This window comes from Electrophorus electricus, chromosome 7, assembly GCF_041902795.1.
Source record: "Electrophorus electricus isolate QZ-2024a chromosome 7, ASM4190279v1, whole genome shotgun sequence".
Classification (NCBI taxonomy): Eukaryota; Metazoa; Chordata; class Actinopteri; order Gymnotiformes; family Gymnotidae; genus Electrophorus; species Electrophorus electricus.
In genome coordinates, this window is record NC_137503.1 from 26,587,826 (window position 1) to 26,608,868 (window position 21,043).

At 41.5% G+C, this 21,043-nt stretch overlaps 1 protein-coding gene across 7 annotated transcripts in view; it reads left to right on the forward strand.

The window, feature by feature from the left end:
- The window catches only part of btbd7 (BTB (POZ) domain containing 7), a 35,237-nt gene extending 14,287 nt beyond the window's left edge, over positions 1-20,950 (forward strand). For 3 of the 7 annotated variants that reach the window (XM_026998941.3, XM_035524009.2, XM_035524010.2), the window contains exons 2-11: positions 1,286-1,531; positions 3,676-4,770; positions 9,508-9,716; positions 10,774-10,849; positions 11,386-11,546; positions 11,669-11,812; positions 11,981-12,170; positions 12,921-13,099; positions 13,698-14,096; positions 14,340-20,950. In XM_026998941.3, the coding sequence (XP_026854742.2) occupies positions 1,450-1,531; positions 3,676-4,770; positions 9,508-9,716; positions 10,774-10,849; positions 11,386-11,546; positions 11,669-11,812; positions 11,981-12,170; positions 12,921-13,099; positions 13,698-14,096; positions 14,340-14,996 (3,192 nt within the window). In that variant the 5' untranslated portion in view covers positions 1,286-1,449 and the 3' untranslated portion in view covers positions 14,997-20,950. Of the gene's footprint in view, positions 1-1,285; positions 1,532-3,675; positions 4,771-9,507; positions 9,717-10,773; positions 10,850-11,385; positions 11,547-11,668; positions 11,813-11,980; positions 12,197-12,920; positions 13,100-13,697; positions 14,146-14,339 lie in introns of those variants that run through there. The other 4 variants (XM_081717043.1, XM_081717042.1, XM_081717044.1 and 1 more) reach the window with 4 other exon arrangements.
- The last annotated feature ends 93 nt before the right edge of the window (positions 20,951-21,043 follow it).

The window sequence follows — 21,043 nt, forward strand, 5'->3', positions numbered from 1 at the left end:
GGCAGGGGGGTTCATGATGACAAAAGAATAGCGGTAACCTGAGAGTTTTAGTCCTTGAGGGGATTTCACAAACAATGCAGTTCAGTGTTTGGTGATTAGGGAAGGGGTCTCTGGCAATGCCTAAATATCAGGACACACTGAATACATTTTTGTTGGGGTGTTAGCTGAAATTTGAACATTATTCCTTAAGGACGGTATATCTTTCTTTCACAGTGAGCTGGCATAAACCACACATTTATTTAAAGATGTGTCTTTATTTCTTATATCTTATATGTACTCTACATGGTGGAAAATTACTTATTTTTTCCCTCTGCACTGAATATCTCAATTGGGGAAAGTTAAGCCATTATATCTCCCAGACATGCTGCGAGAATCTCTTGTGAGCCGTTTATGGCAGCACAAGATTGGATAGTAAAATGAAGCATAGCCTAAATATCTGGATGGAGCAATAGCTTTACACATAGGGGGTGAAACACACCCAACCCTCAAAGCAACATCTCTTTTGGCAAGAACTTGACCTACCATTGCCAGTAAAGTTCAAAGGAAAAAATGTATTTCTGGAAACCAGTATAATGTGTTGTGCTGTTAGTGGTAGGCCTAATTTTCAATGTAGTGCTGTGTGGAGGAATACAGCTAGTTCTTAAAGTGTGAAGAAGAAATATCCCCAAAGCAATGTAGAACTAGCCAAGTAAGCAAAACCTTAATCAAATAAATAAAATATGAAGTGAACAAATTATGAAACCTTTTTTATTATTAAAGTTTCAATGTTTAGAAGGCATGGAAAACTGAACAGAAAGGGACATTTAATATATTATTTTTCACATTGTGTTTCTTATTTTCAGTGCTTATTCAATAGTAAATGAACAATATAAATAGCATGGCTTGTTTCGGTGAAAGAGCCAATGTAAAACCTTGCATAAGAATCCTGAAGTTTCCAAGCTTATGGTCTTTCATTGTGGTCACTGGTATATTCAGTACAGGACATATTTATTTTCATATGTTGACATTTCTAATGAGCCATATTTGTTTTTCCATGCTATTGTCATTAGCAACTGAGCTAATGACATAGTTTATCAGAGGATGCTGATTGGACTTAGGTGACATCTGTGCATAGGAATCCTTTCTTTCCTTTAGATATGCCCCATTGAAAGTTATCAACACATTATGAAGATCATAGTGTGAGGTTAATTGACATACTAAATAGACAGCTACCCACCTGTCTCTCTATAATGAAATGGGATTTTAAAGTAGAAAATGTTATATCTCTCTTTCTCTTCCCTTCCAGGAATGGCTTATGGAACTCCAGTTTCACATCAGTCCCATAGGCCTGAGTAAGTGAAGCTATGAGTTAGGCAGGGCATTGTCATTGGACCGGAATGATTTAGCAGGGTGGCACCAGCTGTGCGCGTCACTAAGAGGAGGAGGAGGAGGAGGAGGAAGGGGAAGAGGATGGGTGTTAATGCCTCAAGCTATCCTCACTCATGTTCCCCTCGCTTCGGGGGACATTCTCACACCCAGCAGACTTTTATAGGTATGACTTTTCCTTTAGTGTCTTTTGCACACTTTGAATATTCACTTTCACTGACTACATTTTACATTTACAGTATTTGGCAGATTCTGTTATCCAAAGCATCTTAGAAAAGTGCTTTGTCATTTACTCGAAGAATGAACCTAGCCAGTACAGTAGGTTAGAGTTCAAGATATCATTGAACTAGAATGCTGTTGAAATACAGGGATCAGTGCTGATGCCTAGAAGTGTGAAACACAAGCTCTATAACAAACAACAATAAGTGCAATAAACAATACCCAACAGTAAGTACTAGAATTTCAGTTACTCACCATGGGTGAGTATTTTTTTAAATAACTTTTGTAAATCATTAAGACATTTAAATTTGAATCCCACATTCAAACAGGGATATAAGCAAACTTTGACAAATTAATTCCTTTCACTGTTTAATTCAGTAAAATCAGCTCAATTCCAGAATTCTGGAATGATTACTCAACATTGTTCCTGCAGACCTGCATAAGAACTGCTCAGTACTGGTGAGAGACACAGTACAACTTGATTTCCAGCTGTGTATTGTCTTATTTGTGGCCAGGATGCACTTGGTCACAAGAGAGCAAAGTCCCTCTCTCCCATGTTGTTATGCAACATTGAAGTCAGTCAGGTCACTTAATTTTCCTCTCAGCTTCACTGTGGACAACACAGTGATGGTGCAATCAAAAATTGATAATAAACAATGAACATTCTGTGCTTTGATTCAGTTATTGCAGTCCCATTAAGCATAACTGCTGCAAGTTATGGGGGGGGAATATGTTGCCATGAAAATTAAAACATTTAAAATATTGCATGTACAACAGCATGTGAAAAATAAATGGTAAATTAGTAGCTGCACATGTCATCTTGCCTCAGATGAAAAATGGACCACTAAACAGAAGTACAAAAGGTAAGTGTTGTTTGGGAGACATCAGTTTATATATGAAATGGTCTTTCTTGGAAGGACAGTACATGATCTCATAGTTTTCCTTCTAAAGCAGCTAAATTGTTTTAATCTAAAGGTTTGTGGTTTCAGTGTGTTCTAGCCTCCTGAAAGAAGATGCTTTAAGAAAGCCATTGCTACATAACCAACATGCTGTTAGGGCTAATGGTTAGGGTTAAAGTTTTGTGCTTTTCACAAAATATCTTCATATTATCATATTACTTCATATTATTCATATGTCTTTGCTTTATTACTGCCACAACTAACAGGGGTTTTCTAAGGAATAATAAATCTTAAATACTGTCATAATTATATCAAATATTTTTTTCAAAAATTATATCAAATATTTTTTCAAGTACCAAATTTAAATTTCTTTTTTGAAGAGGCAATTAAATAAATTATAAGAACATATCATTTGAACTGAATGTTCCTTATTTGACAGACAGATCCGATGAATAAATAGAGGGTGTGGCATGTGCTTCCTCAGAGAGGCATAACACCAAGTACCTTTTCAAAGTGCCATCCATCTTGGGCAGTCCAACGTACTCAGATAACACTAACTGCCCTCATCAAAACACGCATGATTGGCTATTGTCACAGTGAGTAACGGGGCAGAGTAATGTGCCACAGACCCAGAGAGCAGCATCAGTTTGCTCCCTTTGGCTATCGGCATCATCAGGGCTCAAACCAGTAAACTCAAATTATTTTTATGTTGTGCCACACTGTGGCCCACAATGAACTTTGTAACAGTGTTTTAATAAAAATCTGTCATCTTGTATATGTTGATAACCCCTGGGTGACACAACATACATTTACATGCATGTTTTATGGTAACACATTTTTTTTGCAGTTGTCTTCTCTTAATTCACAACTTTGTTAATGTTAGAGTATAAATACTTTTTTTTTTTTTTTTTTTTTTAGAGGGATAAGATTGTAACCAAATGTGGTTCTAGTTGGCAAATCTGGATTTGTCTAAAAATGGATTTTGCTCATGTGGCCTGTGGTGCAGTGGACTCCAATATATCTGTTGCACAATACAAATTTGTATGTTTACACATACAGACTATATGTGTGAACAGAGTCTTAGAAGTGTTGAGATGAAAAAAAATGCATTCAGAATTATGCTTTGACAATTTGCATTCACAAATTGTTATTCAATTTCTTCAATTTTTTTTTGTCTTGACACATTATACAGGGACATCTTATACACCCCAGGGTTATGGGGCCGAGTCTAAGCTCTACAGTCTGGAACATGGGCCCGAAAAACCACATGACAAAAAGAAAAAGAGCTCAAGCCTGGCCACCCTCAAGAGGAGATTCATTAAGCGCCGGAAATCCAGCCGCTCAGCCGACCATGCACGGCAGATGCGCGAGCTCCTCTCTGGCTGGGATGTGCGTGACGTCAATGCCCTGGTGGAGGAGTATGAGGGCACAGCTGCCCTGAAGGAACTTAGCATGCAGGCCGGCCTGGCCCGGCCCGAGGCCCGAACCCTGCAGCAGGACCTTGCTGCCCTCTACCAGCACAAATACTGCACGGACGTGGACCTGATCTTCCAGGATGCCTGCTTCCCGGCACACCGTGCCATCCTGGTTGCCCGTTGTCCATTTTTCAAGACACTGCTGTCCTCTTCACCAGGCTGTGGTGCAGAGGTGTTGCTGGACGTGGGCACGGTGGGCATGGACTCACCCATGTTCTCCTCGCTGCTCTATTACCTGTACACTGGGGAGCTGGACGATGCACGCCTACAGAATGTGGACGTCCTGGTGCGGCTGAGGGAGGAGTTTGGGACGCCCAACTCCCTGGAGGCGGACATGCGCAGCCTGTGTGAGCACATGTGCTACTATGACTCTCTGTTGAGCTTCTCCTCTGACTCAGAGCTTGTGGAGCCATTTGGAGCCAGCGGGCCTCCTGCAGCCGGCGGCAGTGCTGGGGCCGAGGAGGAGCTGAGGGCGCATAAGGCCGTGCTATCAGCACGCTCGCCCTTCTTCCGGAACCTGCTGCAGCGGCGCATTCGCACAGGGGAGGAGATGACGGAACACATGCTGCAGGCACCCACGCGCATCGTCCTCGATGAGTCCATCATCCCCAGGAAGTACGCCTGCGTCATCCTGCACTGCATGTACACCGACACCGTGGACCTCTCGCTGGTGCTTTGCGGAAGCCCGTCAGCAGGGAGCCTGGGTGAAGTACAGGCTTTGGTAGCAGGGAAAGGGAGCATGAGTCGAACTGAGGAGGCCATGGAGCTCTACCACATCGCTCTGTTCCTGGAGTTCAGCATGTTGGCTCAGGGTGGGTTTTATCTCCCTTATTTAGCCTATTGTTCACTTTCTTTCTTTTTTCCCTCTCTCCTACTCACTCTTACCTTTTCATGTCTTTTTCACTCAACTTTTTCCCTTTCCCTCTCCCTGTCATTGTCTTTCTCCCTCACTCTACCCTCCTCTATACCCCTGTACTTCCTTCACTCTATCTAACTTTCTCTCTCCAGTCTCACGCCTACTCTTCAGGCTTTGTTTACTGGCTAATTAATTCACAAGCTGTCGGAAGGGAAGGAGCGGGGTGGAGTGGTTGCAGTGTGTTTGTCTCCTTTTCCCATATGTGTTCCAAAGCTCTGTAACCACTCCACTCTTCCATTACTTTTTCAGGGGTTTTTTTTGGGGGGGGGGGGTTAGAAGATGAAAGTAATGTTTCGCCAGCTTTCTACTGACAGACAAATGATTTATAGCAGTTATGTAATTTATGAAGTTATTTTGGAATGGGTGCCAAAGAAGTAAGCAGGATTTTATTCTAGTGTGACATGTTTTCTAAAACAGTTGCACACAGAAAACACTGAAGATGAGGTGTTCTCATTGAAATGTCACTGATGTTGCAGAAGTCTACCTGGCAGGATTGCTCAGTCTTCTCATATTGCTCTTCACTCTCTTGGTTCATTCTTTCCTTCCACTGCTATTGATTGTTCCATGGTAAAGTAATTGATTCAGTGTCTTGGCTCAGTGATTTCGCAAAATGTACTATTGACAGAGAAATAATTTCTTTTGTTGGTAACTAGAAAAATAGTATCCAGTGTAGACACTGATTAACTGTGCTTAAAAAATGCACCTTTCCCAGAACAATTTCTTTCCAGGATCTCATATTCATGAAATGTCTGATTTTAAATGTATGAAACAGACTTATTCTCTTTGCAGTGATTTCACCTACACAGAAGCACTTGCCCCCCTTTTAACTTTATAGAAGCTTTTATGATGGAAATTGATAACTCTGAGCCTTTTACTTTAGCTTTGTAGCAGGATCTAGTGTTAGTGTCAGCTGATCCCCATGACCTGTTGGTAGGACTTTGATTTGTAATGGATAGCGATCAATTTCAGGCCTGTCAACATAACCCAGTCATGAGCTCAGGAGCTTTTCTGCCAGAACATTCCATACCAATCGCACCATTCAGAGGTGTGTCAGACCTGTGTTCTTATTGGCCAAGGCCTAGAATAAAATCCAACTGGTTAATTTTTTATTTATTTTTTTAATAGAATTTCTTGGTTACTGACATAGCTTTGATCACTCTCAGAGCTCACACGCATTCCAAGTCACCCGTTATGGGAGATCTCGTACAGTTATGCCAGTTGTATAAATACATTGTAAAATGGTAAAATTATGCAACAGATGGTTGATGCAGAGTTATAAATATTTTATGCATAATTTTGCTCCACTTAATAGGCTATATCAGTCCCCTGACAGTCCCCTTGTGAATTGTGCCTTTCTCACCAAACCCAGCCATACAAGCAATGATGGGCAGTTTTAGTGCCTGTGTGTTGTTAGAGTTCACTAGGAAATAAAGGCAATTTTTCAGATCTGTGAAATGGAGCAGTGGTAGTCAGTCATTTAGCACCAAGTCAGCAGCCATCACACAGAGCAGGTAGGCTATATGGACAGTAAAAAAAAAAAGAGCGCTGACCAAGCAGAGGCTGCATTCTCTTATATTTTTTTTAAAAACACTCTTGTTGACTTTTTAAAATTTTTGTTTCATTTAAGCAGAGGATGAGCTTGTACTGGGATTTGATTATCAGTTATCAATGTTGTGCCTTCTCTGGTGCTAGGAGGGTTTAAAAAAAAAAAAAAAACCTTTTACAAAGGTTAATCAAAAACAAAAGCAGACACATGTCAGCAATTGACTTTTATGTTTTCTTGTACATATTTAAGAATCTTGCTTGCATCTTTTAAAGGTGGCAGTTTGGTCTATTTTCTCACTTTTAGTAGTCTGTAAAATTTCCCTGCACCTTGAAAATTCAGAACCCTCTGTTTACCATAGATGTGTGGGGGGGATTATAGGAAGCAAGATTTATTCAAGATTTATTTAGACAAAAGAAAAAAAAATCTTAGGACTGTCTGTCCTATTAATAAGAATTATTTTGAATTTTATTGTCCACAATAAAATATACAGAATTGGGCCATCTGAGCATACTTGAGCATACTCAGTAATCCCTGAAATATCAGTTCCATTTTTTTTCTTTCCAAGACGGTAGTAACAGGACCATGTTTTCGTTTCAACCACCTTTTCTTATCAAATTAATAGCAGCCTTGTTTTAAATATTTCTGTGAATCTTTCTCATTTAGTGATTTAAGATTTCTGTGCAATGCCTTGTTATGGACCATTTCATTCTAGAGTATAAAAAATGATAGCTCATCGGCATCCCATCATAGAGCAGTGATGCAGCACCGTCATGCAAAGTACCATAGTTGTCATATGTAATATGCAAAAATATGAAAAGGGGAAATCCACATAAGAATTTAGTGTGGGTACACTGCAAGAAATTATGTGATGACTTTGCTTGTAGCTCATTTGGAAGCCCTTGGTTTTCCAAATCATCTTTGTGGAACTTAGTAATTTCTCCCAAGATTTTATAGAATTTTATAGAATTTTAGCAGAATAGTGTCTGTGATCCTGTCTACATGATACTATGATACATGAGTTCTTCTCCCTTAGAGTCTCTTTCTTCTCATTCTGTCTATCATACTTGCTTCCCTAAACACCAGTAGGTTAATGCTATATGTGCCTTCTTGCATTCTTCTTGTCTTTCTTTCCTTGTGCCATAGCTGTCTATTTTACTATTTTATCCATGTCACCAGGCATCCCTCTAGCTTCTCTCCATTTTTTTTTTCTTTTTTTGCATAGCACACATTAATCTCTTTCTCTCCCTCACTCTTCTCCTTACTCATATTGCTCACCTTGTCCTTCATCATAAATGGCCCTAATTCTGGTTCTATGCCCCTGGCTAGTTAATTAAGGAGCTGCACTTTTCTACTGTGATAAATACTCTTCTGATTGAACAGTCATTCAGCACTCCCACACTCCACCCCCACTTCTACTTCAAAAGTCAAAGTTCTCTTAAATTTTCCAAGTAGTCTAGTAAGAAGTTAACCCAGCTGTAAAATGAGTCCCTTTGCTGTTTTATGTGACCTTGATTGATTTTCCTCATGAGGGTGTTATTGACTCAAAGAAAACCCTATTTGCTGTTTTTCTTGCAAATAAATGTTTCTTCAGTATGAAAAACAAGTTTTCCTCTCTTCCATTTTTATTTGTTTGAATATGGCTCTCTTGTCTGTTTCAGTGCCTTGTTTTTCCTGCACCATGTGCAGGAGAGTGCAGTTATTTCTGTCCTGACTGGTTTTGGTCGTGACATACATCTGCAGCTGAGCAGAGCCTCATCTGCTGGTCACTTATGCTAGCTGCAGCTTGGTGGCAAAATCTGAAGTGAAGTCTCTCTGGCATCAGCTCAACCCACTAATTAGAACTTTGTCTCCTGACCAAGGGGAAAAATGGGTGTGTGATATCAGACTAATGATCAGACAGAAGCTTCGCATGTTGCTTTCTAGACCTTTCTTCAGACATGAGGAATTGTGCTTTTGCTGTGGTAACACACAGCCTTGTAGTTTTCTTTCATTATTCTTAATTACTTCTTAATTGGGTGCGAACTTTCTTCATATTCTGTCTAACGAGTTCACTCTGCCTGCTCTTCACTAAGGATATTGACGGTGTTTTCAAGGTTTGACTGTACAAGTTACTGTATCTGTGGGCATAGCTGGGATCCCATGAATACTTGATAGATGAGAAAAGGGAATAAGAGAATAAGGGAATAACTCACTAAATGGCCTCGACCTGATATCGCCTCTGAAGTTTGATTGACATCAAATATTCTTATGTGCTGTCATCCACATATCTTTGACTGAAGGGGGGGGATTAATGCTCATCAGAAGCTGGTATTCTATGGTAAGGTATCAGAAAACAGTCCAAGATGGTTTTACACATTCTATCCTGCAGTGTTAGTGTGTCTGGAAAGGTAGTAGCAGCCATGCTGTTCTGCTCCCTCTGCTCTGAAGAAACAGAAGGGCTGGGGAACAGGTGTTCTCAGGTACTCTAGTACCCCGTCCCTGAAGTGAGATTTGCATTAGTTCCCAGCGGTCCATATTCTGCTTCATCTCTTTGCTGGAAAGAAGCCTTCCATGCTCAGAGTGTGTCCCTGATACAGAGAGAGACAACGCCTGTGACCGTTTTTATTTGTGTAGTTCCCTGTGATTTATTATCAATTTTTCCCTTTCCACTTTTTTCCCTTTTTAAATAAGGCCTTGTGTTTTAAGCCTTATGTTTGTGTGCATATGTTTTGGGGGGACAAAGTTATGGGTGCATGTGTGTGTTTGTCTGAGAGAGTAAAAGAGTGAGACACCTTTTATTGTTTTTATTGAATAGTAATTATGTTAATGAATGGCAGAACCAGGATAGCACCTCAGAGCTTATGAAGTTAGAAATTGGAAACAGTTTCATCGAGGGCAGTCTTTAGTGCTTTATATTTCTTTTCTTCAGTTGTACTGGAAGAGCACTAATATTTCTAAACCAAAATTAACAGCTTATGCTAATGTTACGTGATTCTGTGGGGATCAGGGAGGTTGTAGTTTCAAGTTTCAAATACTGAAGAATGAAAACGGTTTTAAAACAGGTCATTCGTGGAGTGGATGCCTGACTGTGCCTATGTGTGTCTTCAGGCTGTGAGGACATTGTGGTGGAGAGCATCTCTCTGGACTCGGTGGTAGCCATCCTGAAGTGGAGTTCCCAGCCCTATGGCTCAAAGTGGGTCCACCGGCAGGCCATGCACTTCCTGTGTGAGGAGTTCAGTCAGGTCATGATGTCAGATGTTCTCTGTGACCTGAGCAAAGAGCACCTGCTGAGCGCCATCCAGTCAGATTATCTGCAGGTGAGAAGTGTACTACAGATGCTAGACATGTTAAATTTTCTCTTTTGTTAAACTATTATTATAATACCCAATCTAAATTCAAACAATTTCTTGTTGGAGTTGATGGATTGTGGCTCCAAGAAAATTCACCACAGTTGACTTCTAATATCTAGTTCCTTCAGCTCCACTAAATCACTATTGTTGATTTGCTAGCTAGCTAAAGACAGCTCTTTTATATATTCTGTTGCCACCTTCAAAAAACAGATTCTGCCTTCTCCATAGAAAGCTTGATTCAGCATAGCAGGTGCAAGTGTCATTTTGCTTGTGTAACCTTGACCTTGTTAAGTGCACAGACTCTCCTGGGCCTCTGCAGCTCCTCCTGTTTAAGGCAGCAGTCTGTCAGTGTCAGGTTGTTTTTCCTGTCTGTGCTGAATTGAAACTCTGTCCCTCAGAGTCTGCAGGGTTTTGGTTTTTCCCTTCCTTGCAGGCACATATGAATCAGCTGTATCAGATGGCCTCTTAACTCTTCTCAGACATTTCTGCAGGGCAGTGTGTTTTTCAGCTGAAAGAGCAGAGCCTTTAACTCTTTAACTCAGTCATCTGGTCCCATCGGTGACTGAGCGGCAGGAGGGGTAAACATGTGGTGTGGGTCCCTAGTTCCCATGGTAGCGGACAGCTTAGTGATTGTTTGCCACAGAGACTGTGTACTGTGGAGGAGGATCATCTGAGTATTTCAGCACTTTTAGCTGGATAGTGTACAGAGTGTGAGGGCGAGAGCTCCTCAATTGCCAAAATACTTTCTAATGAAGAATGAACGCCTTTGTAGCAGTACAATATTGAAAAGCCTGAAAGAGCAGTGTTAGTGGCCTTAATGGCCTGTTTTGAATTGCAGAGTAACATGCAATCTAAATGAAATGCTGCAGAAAGGTGACCCATTTCTTTGTGCTTAGCTTTAAATATAAATATCCTTCCAATGTGTTGGAGAAGCTGTTCCTGCCAGAGGCCATCCTCAGCAGTGCAGAGCCAGGGACATACCCAGTGTGAACAAAATCTGCCTTCTCTACTCTGCCCCCTACAGGCCAGCGAGCAGGATATCCTCAAGTACGTGGTCAAGTGGGGTGAGCACCAGCTCATCAAGCGGATGGCTGATCGGGGTAAGAATACCGAGCTTCACAAAGGAACAGAAATACTGGGAACATACCCTAATTGCCATGTAAATGGGCCACATTTGGAGTGTTTCTGAGAATCTCATGTAAATATACCCATGGTTGTTTGTTTTTTTATACTTTGAGTACACAAGAGAGAGTATGTTTTTTCTGACAAGTGTGTACTTGATTGAGGCCCTGAATAAATCCTTAGATGAATGAAATGGGCGAGAGAACAAAGAACCCCTTCATTTGAATTGCAGTTTAGAACTTGTTGAATTACATAATGTATAGCTAACCTCTACTAAGGTCAGATCTGCAAGCATATTTATTGATGGTGAGTGGGGGAAAGTGGGTCCAGTGTACAGGGTCAACCATAGAGTATAGCCTCTAAAGCAGCTCAAGGGCCTGAATGCAGAAGATAGAGCAGATTTATAGAAACAAGTAATCCTCTGGAAGCCTTCCCTTTGCACCCATAGCCTCCAGTCTGGATTGTTGATGTAAAGAGATGGGTTTTTATGTGTCTGTATGCATGTGCATTGCAGAACCGAACTTGCTGAGTGGCACGGCACACAGCGTGAATAAGCGTGGAGTGAAGAGGAGGGATCTGGACCTGGAGGAGCTAAAGGAGATTCTGTCCCCTCTGCTACCCTGTGTGCGCACTGAGCACATTCTGCCCACCAACAGTGAGGTTCTCTCTGACACTGTGAGTGGCTTGTATAACTGAGGACATCTGCATTTTCAGCATTTGTTCAAAAAACAAGAACTCCTTTCTTTAATTGCATAAAGAACTAACTTTACTGCCTCTCATGCTCTGTATCCTGAAAGCTGAAGCGTGGTCTGATCAGCACTCCTCCATCAGACATGCTCCCCACAGCTGAAGGGGGAAAGGCCAATGCCTGGCTGAGGCAGAAGAGCGCAGGTATCTACGTGCGGCCCCGCCTTTTTTCCCCCTATGTGGAGGAGGCCAAGGTAAGCTACGCTGCATGGAGTTAAAAGCCAGCTCAACCTTAACATATCAGTTTTTTGTGTGTTGGCTAACCTTTATGTAATTATAAGGAACCTTAAGAAGAACCAGCAGCAACTAGTAAATAATTTTTAGTCTCAAGGTGTGTATGTTTATGTGCATCCATGTGTTAGGCGGTTCTGGATGAGATGATGGTGGAACAGTCTGATCTAGTGAGGCTGCGCATGGTGCGCATGTCCAATGTGCCTGACACGCTCTATATGGTCAACAATGCAGTCCCCCAGTGCTGTCACATGATCAGTCACCAGCAAATGGCTGGCAGCCAAACAGTCCCGCCCTCAGTTGTGGCCAATGAGATACCAGGTAGGATGGGGCTTGCACAAATAAAAGTAAGTTACACAGTTGTGTTGACTAAAAATCAAACAACCTTCAGATCTTCACAGAATTCACATTACATCTTCATGTATTGATGGCTAAGAGTAGTACGGCTGATAGCAGTAGACTCACTTTTGAGTCTCTTTTAATTCCACACTTTCTTTATTTTCAGTGCTTTCATTATTTTTCATAGAAAGCAGGACAATTACTGTGAAGAGTTTCGTAAAATATAATTCAGGGCTTTTTATAGTTTTGTGGGCTTGGCATGTGAGTGGGAACAATGGCTTTGGTAGCTGGCAAGCCTTGCAGTGGTTGTAGGTGGTGAATCTCCATTTCAGCATCAAACTAAAACATATTCTTCAGGAAGATTCTTAAATGCCACTTGGCTGTTTTAATATACCTAAACTCTACATCTACATCTGCAATACACTTTTCTTAAGTCTTCAATAGAGGCTCTTATCTAAAGCAGCTTCCAAATCTCGCAACGTCTATAAATGTCCACTTCATCCCAAAATCAAGCTCTCTTCCAAATTCTACTTCATTCTATCCTGAAGTGAGATTTGGTTTGCAGACATCATTATGGGGCACAGTACAACTGGAATGTTTAATTGGAATGTGCCAGTTAATCTGCTGGATGTCTGACTTCTTTTTCTCTCTCACTCTGTCTCTCTCACTATCACATACTCACACACTTTTGCACACATACACACAATCATTCACTCCCATTTCGTCTGTCAGTTCCCAGGATGGTTGTGGTGAGAGAAATGATCCGTCGCCTGCAGGAGCTTCGGCACACAGACCAGGTTCAGCGAGCATATGCACTGAACTGTGGCGAGGGTGCTACCGTCAGCTACGAACTGCAGATTCGTGTGCTCAGGGAATTTGGGCTGCCTGACGGTGCTGCAGAACTGCTGCAGGTAATAACTGCATCCTTACTATGGATCCTATTGCAGTTTGAATCTTCAAGTATTTGAAAGCACTTTGGTTCATAAATACACTGATATTGCTGTCATAGTGGAAAGAATTCATTCTATATTTTCCAATTTCTGCACACAGATTGTGTGGTCTTGTACATATTGTTTGCATAAATACATGCTGTAATTTTCTAAATGAAAACTGTTTTATTCTGTTTTTATTCTGTTCGTGGTTTATTAATGTGCCCCAGGTTTGCACATTGCCTACTGAATTGTTGGGTACTGTTTCTGAATTCTATGTTCTTTTAATAGTTTTTCTTCTTTTAAGGTATTTAAGTGACCATCTCAGTTCAAAAGTCCTCTGTGATAAGTGTTCTTAGGCTCAAAGGTGCAGCTGGAGTTTCTGGCATTTTATATTGCATTATCTTTTGAGCCTAGTGAGCTCAGGCCTATATCAAACTGAAGGCAAGCTAACTATGGGGGGGGGGAAAAACACCTCTTCATGTGCTTAAGTGGACCAGACAGCCTAATGCATCTGTTTTGGTGTAAGGCTTCAGTACAAACACATCCTCTAATGACCGTTTTCTTTCCCCTTTCCCAGAACCCACACAAATTCTTCCCCGAGGAGCGATTCGGAGACGAAAGTCCTGTGCTAGCTATGCGCCAGTCGGGTCGCTGTCGGGTCAACAGCACGCCAACGGTGGAGAGCATGTTCACAGACTTGCAGGCTCTGGTGGGCTTTCACCCACCCCTGCCACCACCACCTCCGCCCTACCACCCTCCCACCACGCCAGGCCACAGCCAGCAGCAACAGCTCAGGGCTGGCTGGAGGCCCCGCGTGCCCAGCCAACAGCCACCCCGCTCCTTCTCTTACCCCTGCAACCGCTCGCTTCTCCATAGACAGCCCTCCTCTAAAATGGGCAGCCCCATCTACCCGCCTGGGGCCAAGGTTCTCCCCCCAGACTGTACCATCCCACAGGGGAGAAGCCTCAAACAGGGGGTGAGTAAAAGGATGTGAGGGAGAGGGTGGATAACAAAGGTGCTTTAGAGTAAGTATAAGGAAAGCTGTAACTAGATGTTTTTATGCCATGCTCATGATGGTGGAGCATGGGCTGTGTTTTCATGTACTAATGATTCACAGCCCGCAGATGTATATGCACTCTATGAAGTTTCATCTCAATTCAGTTTTATACAACTGGGCATATTAATCACAGCTGTTTCTTACTTTCATTGATCCAATCAGAACATGGAGCCAGTCATCAACGAGTTCATGCCAGACATTGCCATGGGTGTGTCAGCCATGAGCCTGAAGGACCGACGCCTTCCAGAGGTCACCATGGATGTGGAGGCTCACGAGCCCCACCCCCATGTCTCCACGGCACCATCGATCTCACACTGCTACTCCACCCGGCATCCGCACTCCTCCCGCAAGCGGCATGCGGCCGAGCCCAAGGCCAATGGCCCCCAGCCAGATTTCCCTGACCTGTACGAGTTCTCAGGGCGCCATGCACCGCCCTACGGTGGCCCGGACCTTTATGTCCACAGCCGCCCTGTAGGCGGAGGGGCTCTCCCTCCTGCATATGCTGCAGAGGCCCCTGATGGCCTCCGTCTGGACGTGTTGGAGCAACCACCACAGAGGCTAGACCTGGCACTGGTGGCACAGGCTGCCGGTGCACATGCCCCGCACAGGCCACCACCCAAGGGCGAGTCAGACCTCACCTGTGGCCTGGACCCCTCCTCTGAGCCGTACGAGGAGTGGGCAACGGGACGCCATGCTGCTGCTGAAGGGATGGGACTGGGATTGAGCAGCACAGGGACAGAAAAAGAGGGGGGAATGGCGAGCCGAGACTGCAGGTCACCTAACAAGCAAGAATACCTGTACAGGAAGTCTGCACTCTGACCCCTGTGGAACACCGAAAAGAAAGAAGTGTGTTAACTGCAAGTGCTTCAGGTCTGCAGCACTGTGCCTGATGTGCTCAATAGAGGAATTACAGCCAGTTGTGTTAATGAGAGCACATAAGGCCTGGGCTGACCTCTCCTAAAAGGCTCAAGGCACAAACCACCATGACTACTTCACACATGGACTCAAAGCCTTATGTGAGGGCTTGGTTTGGTTGGGTGCTGAGAAAGAAGTTAAAAAATACATGATTATAATCTAATGCTGCAGATCTTTCCTCGAGCAGTGCAAGGAAAGCTCTCACTCTAAATGCACCCCTTAATATCTCTGAAACTAACGTTCACTTGTCCCTCCTGTAGCCCAGACAATATAAGGGGCTGCAGCTGACAATCAGGACAGAAATGAAATTATTTTCCTAAGCAGTCCCCAGACTACATAATGTTGCAGAACCAACACTGTGTATTTCCATTACTTTCATTTCTTTGCTTTTGAGTGAGCACACTTGCAAAATGATGGGAAAGTCATATATTTATATCGACATATGCATTTACCTTTTAATAGGAATACATTGAGAAAAGCCCAGGCAATATGTTGCGCTCTCAGAGACCTTTGGCACACCCTTGGCAAATAGTTTGTCTTCTTTTGGAAGGAGAATGGCAGAAATAGCTTTTGTAATCCTTTGCAACTGGCTTATACATTAGCCTGAGCAGTTTACAAACTGAGTTGTAAAATAACGAGGGGAATAAATGAAATCCCCTGCTTCCTAGAAGGATACACAGCAGGCATAACATTTGCAAAGATGCCCCGTTATGTACACAGTCGGCTTTGTTTGCCAGGTTCCTCAAGGCTATGTGATTTGTAGTTTTACCCCAGGTCCTCTGTTTATTAATGCTGCTCGCCGGCCCTTTTGTCCACCACTGTGCTCTTTCATGTCTATTTTTGTTCTGCTTGTGTGTCCACCATGCTTGGCTGCTTCAAGGTGTTATTCTTCCCTGCTCTGATCTGTGACATTTCCACTCAAAATACACAAAAAGGTGGTAATCATTATCCTGCTAATGCAGCTCTTGTCTTTTGTTTACCATCCAGAGATCTCAACCAAACCAAACTTAGGACCTCAACATGTCTCTCCTTCCAGTGAAGTTGCACTGTAGTAATATCTTGGACATTAGTTGATGTTAGTTTCTGAGTCATACATCTAAACTCTTCTCAGTCAACCAATGATTAGCAATTATGATGTCATGAACGGGACTTGGAAATAAAAACAAATAGAGGTGTTTTAGCTTGGAGAGGGGAAATTTGCCTTTTTTTTAGAGAACTAAATGTGGAGTGAGAAATATTACCTCACATTAAACCTGCACACCACCCTCAAGGAAGAAATTTAGTTTTGTAAGTTATGCAAGTGCACATTAAAAATAGCAAATTTCTGTGTACTGCATATGTTAAGGTTATTGAACCTCACTGCTGTTTTAACCATACATCTGTCTTCACTTTATGTTCTTATTTCCCTGTGATAAAAGGATCATTCTTACATACACTTGCTAACACATTAAATATGCAGTGTTTATATTTAATGTGAATACTGTTTATCCCATGTTTGTTGTGACTGCTGTAATGTTACAGTCCAAAGTGCAATACCTGTAGAATGTCGTTAGAATCAGGTATCTTTTACAGTGGTCCATCATACTTCATTTACATAAATCATCCTTCTGAAAGTCTTTCATTGTTGAAGTGTTCTGTTGTCCATCTATTGTGAACAGTGGAGTGTTTGAATTCAGTACTTCCTGTCTTCCCATGGAAAATCTTTTGTTACCTTTATTCTTGGGTTTTTATAACACTATTTGGAACATTCATTCCCTCTTTGTTATAGCTTTGTCGCTCTGGCCCTGTAGAAATGCCTCAACAATGTTATATGCTTTGCACAGTGTTTTATTTTGATATTTATATAAATGATTGAATTGACACACACTATGCTTTGGACCAGTCAGGCCTTTTCAGCATACATCATCCTAGCTGCCATCTTAAATCACAGGAAATTTGTTTCAGCTCACTGGGATGTAAACCTAGAATCTTTCTTGCTACACCTTCTACCTCTGGTTAGCTCCTCTGACATTTACTCTTTTTTGTGGTTTTCTTTCCTTTCTCATTACTTTCAGTTCTTTAGACCTCCCTGGCCTTATTTTCAAATATATAATCTCAGTGTAATCAGAAATGATGATGTTCTACATGGTTTCTGGTACCAGCTGCAGAACCCAAATTTATCTCCATTAGAAACCATTTTTCTGTGTAATACCTCTGAGAAGACTCTTGACTGTTATCACATGTAGGAAAGGTCAGCACAAGATGCAGAAAATCCAGGACAGGTAACAAGCGTGCTGTTTGTGATGGCATCACTTTAAAAGATAAAGGGAGAGTGCATGTTTTAAATTTCACCTAGAATGCCAAGGATTCCATAAGGTGTACATTCTGTCACTTTGGTTTAGAGAAGTTTCATTTGCTATCCAGACATAATATACTGCTACTGTATAGGTTCTTTTCCATTCTTAGCCTGAGAGATTTTGGAGTGTGAAATACTATCACAGGCCTTCCTTCAGAGCTACTCTGCAAAGTCCTCAGCAACTAGTGCCTCTGGGCTCTTGGGGATCAAGTGGCTCCAGAGTCATAATCCCTGAATTTTAGAGCCCTGGTTTTCAGCTCAGAGATGCTACACGGAGCCACAGCAAAAATAGCTGCAGTACAGACCCTGCCCAAAGTACATAAGTACTTCTCCGTGCTGAAGTCTTGTGAGGAGGCCAGGCTGATTACTAATGGCATAGCTCTCCATAAGAGAGGGAGAGTGTCATGTTCTGTGTGTGGGCTTGTGCATGACAGCTCCTGAATTCTGCCACGCAAGTTGTTGTTCCATCACCAGTTGAAAAATCTCAGTATGGGAGGAAATTCAAGAGTGTGCTTATGGGTACAAGATGTTTTTGTTTGTTTGTTTCTTCTTCTTCTTTCAAATTGGTTGTCCACATTTCATATTCCACATTATAAAAATGTCGCGCAATTGACATTTTTACATACTTTAGCTTAATACAGCCAGAGCTTGTATGTTAGCCTTGTACATGTTTTGGCCAAGTCATTATTAAGCCTGCTTGCAGTGGTAACTAACAGCTGCTGTGATTGCTGTGTACTCACATAGCAACTGTTTGGCAAAGTGCTGCTATGAACTTTCAAAGGGCTTGTCAAAACCTCTTTGCAAAGACATTTTAAGTCATCTGGGTTTTTTTGTTTGTTTGTTTGTTTTGGGTTTTTTTGGCTGTTGTTGACTGCCCTAATAGAGAGTTATCACTTTGCAACTGTCCTTCATTCTTTATTACACTCAGTGATGAGGAAAAATAGAAACTTGCTCAATACCAAGTTAGACCACCTTAGCTCTGTTAACTCCTGCACATTGGCAGCAACTCGGCAAAGGTTTTGTAGCATCACAGCTTTAAAGCTGACCTTGCGGACATCTATGTTTCACATAGCTGCCCAGGTTGAAGGCTGGGTGCTGCCTTCTATGGATGCTACAATCAGCTTCATTCCAAAGGTGTTAAATGGCATTGGTACTTTAGTGGCTAGAACATTGACATCATTTCACCTGAAAGTTCCTCAAATGATTTCTGGTTGATTCTTGCACTATCGTAGAGAGCATGATTTAAAGTGCTAAAGTGCCCATTGCCTTGAGGGAGTGTACTTCTGTGATGTTAAGGTATGCTATGGCATCGTCCTACATTATTAATGGACCCATTGTGTGCCCCTCAAAACATTTTCCCTCCCTCATTTGCCTGTATAGTTGTAATAAGCAGGATTTGCCTCGTTTTGTTACTACACGCATGGTCTGGCATTATGGTGGTACACCTGGAACCGGATCAGTCTAGACGGCCTCCTTCCAATACTTGACCAGCCTGATTTATCTCAGCCCACTGCAAATGCCTTTAATGGTGTATTGTGGACAGGAGAGGTGTCTTGTGTTCTCATCTGCTGTTTGTGCAATGTAAATAATTGCAATGTAAATGCAATGTAAATAATTGCAATGAAATTGGTCATTGTACTACATAATTGAATTTAGTGACAGCTGTCATACTGCAGGGATTTATTCTTATGGGCCATCCTGCATCCCTCGTATTTATAGACAGCAATACATAGTACTTTTTTATTTATTTTTTTTTGTAATCAATATATTGTACACCCTCAAAGGCCAGCAAATCCGTCTTGGCAGTGTTCAACTCTGCCTCCAGGTGCCCAAACTCATGCCTTTTCCAAAGTCCATTAGCTCACACTTTGAGGCAGGTATCAGTAGTCTGTTCATGTGCAAAGTAGCATGAAAATGGAACTGCTGTCGCATACACCTTTTATGTAGTTACACTAACTCATGTAGTTAAAACACGAGGTCCCAGTCATTCTTGGGGTTTCTATCATTCTGGTCACTGAGTGTATGTTAGTATATTTTTGTAGTGTTGAGCTTGTGTAAATATCTTTTAGGTTGTTTTTTTGTTTTTTTTCTTTCCTTTTCCTTTTGCTTTGAGTGATCATTACCATGGGATATCACCCAGACCTCACATTTGTCGCACATATAGCCAATCAAGCCTTACACTGAACCGAAAGCAAGAGAACTCCTCCAGGTGGCATCTCAGCTTTTGCAGAAATTTGTATTTAGTTTTTTAAAAAATGCCAATACCAAGTTTCATGTAACATTGGTGATATTACTAAATAGATACCTCTCAGTCTATGGACAGCGACCAGTCTAATACTTTCTCCTGATTTTATCCACACTGATTACGGCATAAATAGGTGGGTGTGTCCATGCATATATGAGAAACAATTTTCAGTTATTCCTAAATGCTAATTACAGGGACAGGGCAAGTCTGCAAAAACTAACTCTGTATGTGATAAAAGAGCACTACATTTTAGCTCGGAGCATGAATATGAAAATATTACTTCATGGTTATGTCTTGATATTAAGTTAGGAAAAATGAAATTTGGCCCAGCATGTTCTGAGCTGTAAAACCTTTTTACCTATAAGAATGACTTTCGAATAGAATTAATAAAAAAATGAACATGAATGTACACCCATTGCACTACATTTTAAAGTAGTCACACTTTTTGATAATGGTGTGTCTTGTGGTTGCTGTGAACTAGTGTCCCTGTAGGCTGTATTGTCTTTGTGTATGGGTGGACAAGTTTGACCTTTTTGTGCATATTTTTGCTCAGCGTTGGTCTTTGCAAGAGACAACACACAACACCTATTCTGAACCCTAAAAGTATTATTTCTGCATGGTATTGAGTTACCGAGCTTCAGACTGTTGCATGGCTGGGCTAATTGAAAGTTTGTGTGGATCTGTGAGGGGTTAATGTATGTTGTATTTTGACTGTTGAATCAAGATTTTTGTTTTGCTTTCTCTCTGAGAAAATTGAGTGCCTTCCCTGTCAGAGGCTGGACTTCCTCCTGTCCCCTTTGTCTTATGCAAGCCATTTTTACTAATGTCAACCAGTCTCTTTGTAATACTGTAGCCAATGCTTAATGTACATAGTGGGTCCTTGTTTTTTGTTTATTCAAAGAATATTTTTCAAAGATTTTTGGTACCTTTGATCAGACGCCTCAAAAGAATTTAGTGTTTTGATGCAAGTCATACACTGTGTATGTATGTGTGTGTGTGTGTATAATATATATATATATATATATATATATATATATATATATATATATATATATATATATATATACATATACACACACACACACACACACACACACACACACACACACACACTCCCCAGAACTTTAAAAAAATAAATAGAGATTCCCTTACATTCTTGTATGAAGTTGTGAGAAGTGTCTATTTTTCTACTCTTCTCTGTGGGGGTTGTAACGGTGATCTTTAAATCTGCAATTAGATGACTAATGTCTTGAAAATAAACAGCATTGATAGAAAACATGCAAGGCTCATGTGCTCTTTTGACCTTCATCCAGTCAAGCTGCCATACACGTAGAAATACAAGGAAACTAAAATGTCTTGTATACACAATTT